This window comes from Sander vitreus, chromosome 24, assembly GCF_031162955.1.
Source record: "Sander vitreus isolate 19-12246 chromosome 24, sanVit1, whole genome shotgun sequence".
Classification (NCBI taxonomy): Eukaryota; Metazoa; Chordata; class Actinopteri; order Perciformes; family Percidae; genus Sander; species Sander vitreus.
In genome coordinates, this window is record NC_135878.1 from 3,571,320 (window position 1) to 3,580,452 (window position 9,133).

The 9,133-nt window shown below is 42.2% G+C and overlaps 1 protein-coding gene across 2 annotated transcripts in view; it reads left to right on the forward strand.

The window, feature by feature from the left end:
* abcc4 (ATP binding cassette subfamily C member 4 (PEL blood group)) overlaps window positions 1–8,437 on the forward strand; it is a 31,556-nt gene extending 23,119 nt beyond the window's left edge. Inside the window, exons 21-31 of one of the 2 annotated variants that reach the window (XM_078243502.1) lie at window positions 1,128–1,278; window positions 1,402–1,521; window positions 1,622–1,732; window positions 2,013–2,113; window positions 3,608–3,799; window positions 3,892–4,047; window positions 5,795–5,884; window positions 5,974–6,146; window positions 6,740–6,845; window positions 7,366–7,500; window positions 7,594–8,437. In XM_078243502.1, coding sequence (XP_078099628.1) covers window positions 1,128–1,278; window positions 1,402–1,521; window positions 1,622–1,732; window positions 2,013–2,113; window positions 3,608–3,799; window positions 3,892–4,047; window positions 5,795–5,884; window positions 5,974–6,146; window positions 6,740–6,845; window positions 7,366–7,500; window positions 7,594–7,683 — 1,425 coding nt within the window. In that variant the 3' untranslated portion in view covers window positions 7,684–8,437. The remainder of the gene's footprint in view (window positions 1–1,127; window positions 1,279–1,401; window positions 1,522–1,621; window positions 1,733–2,012; window positions 2,114–3,607; window positions 3,800–3,891; window positions 4,048–5,794; window positions 5,885–5,973; window positions 6,147–6,739; window positions 6,846–7,365; window positions 7,501–7,593) is intronic. The other variant, XM_078243503.1, reaches the window with a different exon arrangement.
* Window positions 8,438–9,133: the final 696 nt, after the last annotated feature.

Below are 9,133 nucleotides of genomic sequence, written 5' to 3' on the forward strand. Positions count from 1 at the left end.
CCAGTCTCCCCTCGTGTGTTTGCCTGATTGAAATCAACCCTTACATGTACAACTTAAATCGCCTTCATGCAAAGAAAATCATGACATTTGATTCATTAACCATTTCTATTTTTTTGCGCAACGCAGACTGCCTCAGAAATAAGTGGAAAAAGGTTAGCGTAAAAGAGAGTGGTGAGTGTCATCAGAAACAATCTAGTAACAGCAAAAAATAACAGAAACATACAGCAGATCAAGATGCATTGACCATCATCATACAATAAAGGCAGGAATCTTTGTGAGTGAGGGAGTCTGTCCAGCTGTCCGTCTGTCTATTCCATCTATTAAAGGAAGCAATCTAATAAAGTAAACAAGCCAGTGTAACCCTCTGAGCAAATGTGTGCAAACTACTGTAGCCAAGGCTTATAAAACAAAAACGTGGAGGCTCCCTAATCTGAACCAAGACGGCCCACGCACTTTTATTAACCCTTAATGGTAAAGTCTGCTCTTGATGTTTTTTTTTCCCCCCGTGAACCAGTGTGTTTCACCGGTGTCTTTGACTGTGTAGCCACGACTTGGGTATGTGAAGCAACTATGTCATGGCAGGTGTATTGCTCAGGAACCAAGGAAGCGCAGGGGAGGGGGGAGTTGATGAGACGAGCGCTTCTCGAGAAAGCCGCAAGCAGCAATACTCCAGGCCAAGCAGTCAGCCCATTCTGAACAGGCATGTTTTGAACGCACATTGCACGGGTGTCTCCTTTTCAAAAGCACTGTGGCATTTTCCGTACATGTCCTGTCGTGTCCGAATAAAGCTGAAAGGAACACTTATGGGGCTGACACCTATCTTTGAAGCCGGCAGTGTTACACATTCCATGTCTGAAATGGGCTCCACATACATTAAAAAGATCAGCTGGACCTTTTAAGCCTGTTGTGGCAGCAAGAGAATTCTGCACAGTAGTCAATGCTATTGTAATTCAATTGTTACTGTGAGTTATTACCATCACTAGTTTTGACTTTGTCCTATTGCTCAGCTGGATGTCTGTGCCCTAAACTGCATTGATTAATCAGCTGAAATCCACGTCAAACAGTAATCCGTAAACAAGCCGACTTCAGAATTTAAGTAATTTTTGTGTTTTTTTTTCTCTGAGCAGGTGTTCCTGCAGATTGTCGGGACGATTGCTGTGTCGGTGTCAGTGATCCCCTGGATCCTCATCCCTGTTGTCCCCCTCCTCCTCGTCTTCCTCTTCCTACGTCGCTACTTCCTGCAGACCTCCAGAAACATCAAACGCCTCGAGGCCACAAGTGAGTGTCCCAAAATGCTATCTATATCACGTACAGTATGAAGGCTGGGCACTTTTGTGTGAAATGTATTGAATCAAGTGGCAGCAACCGTGATTTAAAATGGCTTTTTCATCTTTCCCACAGCTCGGAGTCCGGTGTTCTCCCACCTCTCGTCATCTCTTCAGGGCCTGTGGACCATCCGAGCCTTTGGAGCCGAGGAGAGGTTCCAGCAAGCCTTTGATGCCCATCAGGACCTGCACTCAGGTTCTCCTCAACACTATTATATTCACTGTTCATCAATATGAAGAATTTGGGAGCTCTGTTAGTCCAGGGTCAATAACGTATAATTTTTTTTCCTGAACAGCGGCCTGGTTCCTGTTCCTGACCACCTCCCGCTGGTTCGCTGTTCGTCTTGACGGCCTCTGCGCCATCTTTGTTACTGTCGCCACATTTGGCTGCCTGCTGCTAAGAGACCGTAAGGGAGGTTCTCAATCTTTGAACACTGACTTTGTACTGCTGTACCATGCATCTGGCGCCTGGGTAGCTCGCCTGGTAGAGCGTGCGCCCATATATAGAGGTTTTTCCTGCGGCCCTTTGCTGAATGTCATTCCCCCTCTCTCTCCTCTCATGTCTTAAGCTGTCCTATATTAATAAATGCCTAAAATGACCCAAAAATAATCTTTAAAAAAGAAATAAAATACCATGCATCTTCTATTTCAATAAAATATGAAATGTCTTTTTCCTGCTTCCGTTAGAGCTGGACGCTGGCTCCGTTGGTCTGTCTCTGACTTACTCTGTTACACTGATGGGCATGTTCCAGTGGGGTGTCAGGCAGAGTACAGAGCTGGAGAACATGGTAAGATATTCCTCCTTTTTTTTTTTTTTTTTTACAACTTGTATTCAAAGCTAATATATAGGATTTATTTAGTTCACTTTGCTATCCATTGCAACTTGTAGCTTCAAGCCTTATCTCCAGTTAGTAACAGTGACGGTAACAATAAAAACCAAAGGTGCAATTATTTTAGTCAATTTATTGAACAAAAAAAATACATATTTATACGTTTATAAGAAATAAACAAAAGAAAAACAAACGAGATCATCAGCAACATACAGTATAAGCAACTCAGAAGTAAAGAACTTTTCTAGTCCTACCCCTCTTAATTTTCATTGTTCATAATATAAATTCAAATTGCATCCATAAGTCGGCTTGCACAGATCAGCTGTTATAGTCAAAACACCGCAGTAAATGGTATCATGTTGTTTCAATGTATTATAGACGTTTTCGGAGACGTAAGAGCCACTGGCCGGGTCGCTGGCCACGAAAATGTGGAGCCAGGGTAAAAGCTTTTATTATGTTGCTTTATAAAGTTTTTCATGTATTTTCAGGTGAGAAAGTAACCGTTTTAATTCCAAATATGTGGTTAGTTTATCCAAATAACGCCTGTTTGGAAATTTGCTTCAACATTTTCAGAGATGAGAGCCGCCTCAGACCAGCTGGCGGCCATCTCTGGTGATCCTGCTGCCCAGATTCCGGCAATAGACTTGTTGCGTTTGTTTCCGTAATCGCCATCAACGACTACTAATGGCGTATCGGTGTCTTGAAGGGTTGTCCAATTACATAGGGGAAGATTTCAACCACTACCCCTTATAACACTGTTCCAAGGAGGGAAGTCAAAAAGCGAGAGGCACCCGAAATAAATGGGTAGGGTTAAAAAGAAGAAACTATTTAAATAACTCAAAGCCCCATTGTAAAACTGTTCTATTCCTTCCCCCAGCTTCCAAACTGTGGTCAGGAAGCACAGGGGAGCCTTCATTTTGCCTCCAGGGCCGAAGTTGGTGCTCACTGTGAGGGCTAACCATCTTCACTCTACCCAGCAGTTGGGAAGCATGGGAACTTTACTTGGGTCTTGATGAGCTGCAGCATTTGTTCATGGTCAAACTCAAACCTATGCTGTTCATTTACTACCACTTCCTCTCTGCTCTGATCAGCCAACAGCTGTCTGCGCTAGGGCTGCGCAATATATCGTTTTGTTATTGTCATCGCGACACCAACTGGCGCAATAAACCCATCACGAAAGGCTGCGACATATCACGAAAGACACTCAAAGATTTGTTTTTTTTGCTGAGAGTACCAGTAGAAAACTACACTTTAAAGTGTAACTCATTGTTTTTCAATGTTGCTTTTATATTCAATTTAATTTGTTCAGTAAAATAATATTGGAGATGGGGGGTTTTATGTTTTAAAATTCATCAAGCAATTCAGAAAGCAGCAGAAGTGATTATATTACATTGCAACGTCGGTGTAAATTTGATTAATCGCTCAGTCAGCCCTAATCTCGACTGTCTTCAGATGACCTCGGTCGAGAGAGTGGTGGAGTACACTGAACTGGAGAGTGAGGCACCCTGGGAAACCCAGAAGCGTCCTCCTCCTGATTGGCCCAGCAAGGGCCTGGTGACCTTTGACCAGGTCAGCTTCTCCTACAGCACCGAAGGACCGCTAGTGCTGCAGAGCCTGAAAGCAATGTTCCGACCCAAAGAGAAGGTCAGACATCTTTCTCTTCAGAGGACACATTTATCATCATGTTAAACCCAAACTGATATTATTAAACCGGATTCTGCTTTTCTCTGTGTCAGGTTGGTATTGTGGGTAGAACAGGTGCTGGGAAAAGCTCCCTGGTCTCAGCTCTCTTCCGCCTGGCCGAGCCTCAGGGGAAGATCTACATCGATGGTGTTCTGACCTCTGAGATCGGCCTCCACGATCTGCGCCAGAAGATGTCCATCATTCCTCAGGTAAACATCAGCTGACCTTCTACTGTGGGTTAAAACTGACACATGCAGAGGCAACAGGCTAACACAAGGCCAGTGATTAGCTCGTTGTATGAAATTGACAGTTATGATTGTAGCCCAGGAGGACAGCAGAGGGGGGAAAAAAAAGTGTATGACTGACCAGGAAGTTACTGGGAGTTTGATTATGTGGACTCAAAACGGAACAAAAAGCCGCCTGTGTGGAAAGGATCAAAATGGCCGTTTTGTTTGCTTAGTTCAGTAGCAGAAAATCACCCAACCAAGCAGAAAGTCTTGTTAAATATCGTAGGATGCTGTGTCATCATGTCAGGATAGAAAGACCTACAAAGACTCCCACTAATACAAACAGAATTGTTGCATGGGACAAACATGGAGCATGGGACAAACATGGAGCATTTAGCCTCTGTTGCAGAGACTCATAATACCTCTGTTTTTGCCATAAGCACTCAATTCACAATGCCATTTAAAAAAAATATATAATACAAAGAATCAAAACGAAGCTAGATCTGTAAGGATCAAGTGGTTTTGGCCCTAATCGGAGTCCTAAAATACCGGGTACCGTCGATACCAAGTCCGATACTTATATTTACCTGTGTTAAATAAAAATGTATCGACACATTGAAATAACAGCTGCTATTTAATCTTAATCTTGTGAGGTACTTGATCCAATACAAAAGGTCCTGAGATACTGTCTTGAGTTTAGTGAATCTGTGTATTTTGCTAACCCTGGTGTCAGAACAGAGTGGTGTAGAGCCCGGCTGTCATTAAGGAGAGCTTTGCTGCTATGCTAGCAGGCTGAGTTGGACAAAACAGCAAAGTTCAGTAAACACCTGTGCTTTTCCTACTATGACAAGTCAAAATGTCTGCTGGGGAAAAAGGCTTGTTGTGGCAAAGCAGCCATGACTTTTGATGAGTGGTAGCAATGAGGGAGTAGCAAGCCGATGGGCAGTAGCACAGCGTAGTGGACGGTTTGACCCCATCCTGAATGTAAGATGGGTCTGAGCCATTCACACCACTGTAGGCGAGTGCCAGTGTCTTGAATGGGACAGGAAGGTACATCTTAAGGAGAATCGGGTATTTAGACAAAGGGAAAAGATACCAATACTCCTTTCTTTGTCTGAAGCTTCCGCTTCAAATAACAAGTGACTACTTCTTCAACACTAGTGCTCTAGTGCTACTGACCCTGATGGTGTCATGGCTGCTTAACTGTTTTATAAAAGGTCTCTTAACTACCCTGGAAATCCAGAGTTCTCGCGTGAGCACAATTTGAATTTGCTCAGCGCGTCACTCTGGCATTGAGTAATGCTGCTCATTAACTATGCCCTTGTAGCCGAGCTGCACCAATCACATCGGTGTATCTGATGTAGGTGGGCCAGAGGCGAGCTAAACAGATGACGACAGTTTAATCTACCAGTTAGCTCCGCTGGTAGCTAAGCGTCTGGGGCTCTGGATACGTCACCCCGTGTATTGTTGTGATTGGTCGTAGTGTTATCCAATTGCGCGCAGTGAGATTTTCAAATGCACGCATGGTGCCGCCCCTCAAGATGGGCGACTTTCATGACTCTATGTCAGACCTTTTAATCCTTTCGGATTTGGGTCTGGATTTCCAGGCTATCTCTTAACCCTAGTTTGAAAAAAACTTAGCCCAAACGGTTTACTAACACCATAGGTTAAAATAGTTGGAGACTCAACTAGATTAAAGTCTACTGATTCAATGACTAACCTTTTCCAGGACCCAGTGCTGTTTACAGGCTCCATGAGGAAAAACTTGGACCCTTTCAACCATCACACTGATGAAGACCTATGGAAGGCTCTGGAGGAGGCTAGTATCCAATCGGCACACTCCAAAAGTTGAGTTTCTAGCTCATGTTGTTGCGTGTGTCAGGCAAACTCACTCTGTGTTCCCTACAGGTGCAGCTGAAGTCTGTGGTGGAGGAGCTGCCGGGGAAGTTGGAGACGGTTCTGGCCGAGTCGGGCTCCAACTTCAGCGTTGGCCAGAGGCAGCTGGTGTGTCTGGCCAGAGCCATCCTCAGGAAGAACCGCATTCTCGTCATCGACGAGGCCACAGCCAACGTGGACCCTAGGTACTGCTGACACAACTCACCTCAGCGGCAGTATTTGCAGAGAGCACCCCATCACCCCTGGCCGTACCCCAGCAGAAGCCGTTGCTTCACTGCTGTTGGCCGCGGGGGACAACCATGAACTTCAACTGATTTAATGAGAACACACAGACGTTCAATATGTGGGTTTAAAGGAGAGAGAATACATGATTGTTTGGGATGTGACCTGATACTACTTTTGTCTAGACTGCGAAAAAATAAGTTACAGTACACAATATGTGATCTTATTGTTGTAATATTTAAAGGCTGAGCTACTTAGACAAGGAAACAATTGACGCCAGCTTCTGGCTCTCTCTCTCAAACCCTCCATCTGCTATAATATATTGATAAAAGTATGTTGGAAAAAGTGATTTTCATGTCAAAAAAATAATGCAAAAGTCATATTAAAGTCAAAAAAAAGTGATTTTTAAAAGTCATAGTATAGATGAAATGATAAAGTCATATAGTATGTTGAAAAGAAATGATAGTCATAGTATGTAGAAATTTTTTTAAAGTCATACTATAGCATAGTCAAAAAATGCATCCCTATCTTTAATGCATGTGCCGTGTCTCTGCAGGACAGATGAACTGATCCAGAAAACCATACGGGACAAGTTCAGAGAATGCACTGTACTCACCATCGCTCATCGTCTCAACACCATCATAGACAGCGACAGAATACTGGTGAGTTGTCTTACTCGTAATGGAAATAAGTCTTTGGGCTTTATTGTGTCATCCCTGACTATTTATGTATTTTAATGTATGACACACAGTACTGTTTCATATTTTATATTTAAGTGGTCAAATAAAATCAATCAATCAAATTCTAGTAGAGTACTTTTAAATTTTTTAAAGCATGGGGTTTACACTCAACTGTTGATCCTGACGCGGTCCAGTTGGTCAGTTAGGACAGAAGACAAACATTTCTCTCATTTAAGGTGGTTTATTATAGCTGGAATAATACTAGAACTTGTATACAAGGAATAAAGCAAAAGGATTCCATGACACACATCGATGCAGCAGTACAACAGAAATAAATACAGGCAGAAAAGCAATAGCTGCTTCCAGATAGATACCTCTCATGACCGTACATTAAATATGGACCTAGAGCCACGAGTCACTTAGTTTAGTATAAAGACTGGAAGCGGGGAAAATTCTCACACAAACTTGATTTTTTTTTTTTTTATATAATTTGTGTCTGTAGGTTCTAGATGCAGGGAAAATCCATGCCTATGATGAGCCTTATACCCTGCTTCAAGATCCAGATGGCATCTTTTATAAAATGGTGCAGCAGACTGGGAAGCAGGAGGCAGCAGCTCTACAACAGGCAGCTAAACAGGCGAGTTTTACCCTCTTACTTTCTTTAGACACATTTTAAAATGTGAAAATTTTATCGTAAGTATCTCTAACTTTGCAAAACATGTTTCTTCAGGTTTACAACAGCAGAAGCCATCCTAACATAGCAAACGGACATGCAGTTACAGCAGACGGTAACTTAGTTATCTTTGAGACAGCTCTGTGAGCTCCGTGAGGCTCTGACTCTCTACTTTGCAAAAAGACTTGAGAAAGTGCCTGGGCTCGTACTGCGCTCCTCCAGCCTCTGGTGACAGCACACGGGCTGATAGAAGGACCCCATCCACTCCAGCTGCTGAGGAGACAGGATCTGAAGAGGCTCAGGTGGGCTCAGTAGGGTTGTGAATGGCTGAGCCAAATATACGCACGTTATGCTGTTGTTTTCTTCAAGCCGAGAGAGCTTGGAGATCACTGCTGTAAAACTGTTGAATGAATCACTATTTATTTTCAATGCTTCATATTTATCTTATGTTATTTGCTGCTCATTATGCTGATGCCTTGGAGAAATTGCTTTTAAATGGCTGCATAATCCTTACAAAATAGTTTGTGCCTTATTTTGTGTTTATACACACTAATTTAACCAATGATAGTGTGTAGATTTATCCAAAGTTGCCTTTTTTAATACAGGAAACATTATTGCACTTGATTTTGTACCAGATTTAAGGAATTACACAGCAGCATTCATTTCTGTAATCTCTGCGAATGTTTTGTTTCAGCCTTTAGATTCTTGGTAGTACATTTTTTTTTTTTTTACCGTTCCTACTCAGTTTACAGGGAGGAAAATTATTTGACACTTTGTTTTGTTGGTTCTTACCCTTTAAAATGCATCATGACTATCTGACATGTTAATAATAACTTTCTGTTTCAACTGCCAATTTGTACATTTGTTATGTCAACTGCTGCATAAACACCTACAAATCTTACTTTGGTGATTTCCTTGGGGTCAAAATATACACTTTAACCACTGCTATAACTACTACTTGCACAGAAAGGGGGGGAAAAATGTGTTTTGTCATTTCATAATGTCAAAAATGATATCCTGAAAACATTTCTTCTCATCAGTTTCTGTAATGCTTTCAGCAGATTTCTAAGTGACAGTTCCATGTTTGTTAGCTCCTATGGAAGCGCAGGATGGACAGCCTCTCATTTCCAGCTCTGGTCGACAAGCATGACTCTCCCCTCAAACCACATGTCCAGTAAATGGAAAACATAATTAACAGAGATATTGTATGTTTAACTATCGGACACAGAAGGATTGTAACACTGTTCAACCTGCCTTGTTGGTGTAAAACAAAACAAAAACACATCAGTTTCCTCTGCTGTTGAAAAAAAGTTACACATATTTGGCTACATAGTGAAATAAATCCTAAAACCAGCGGTGGAGGTTCAGATCCTTTACTGAGCAAAACTATAATCCCATACTGTAGAAATCCTCTGTTACAGATAAAGGTCCGGCATTAGAAATGTTACCTGAATAAAAGTATGTACAATCAGGAAAAGGTATTTGACGTATTAAATGCAGAAAAATGTGAATTCATTCAGTCAGGCAAACTGATAAAAGAAGCAGGAACCATACACACAAATTCAAACGATTTACTCTATGACTTGGATAATTATTC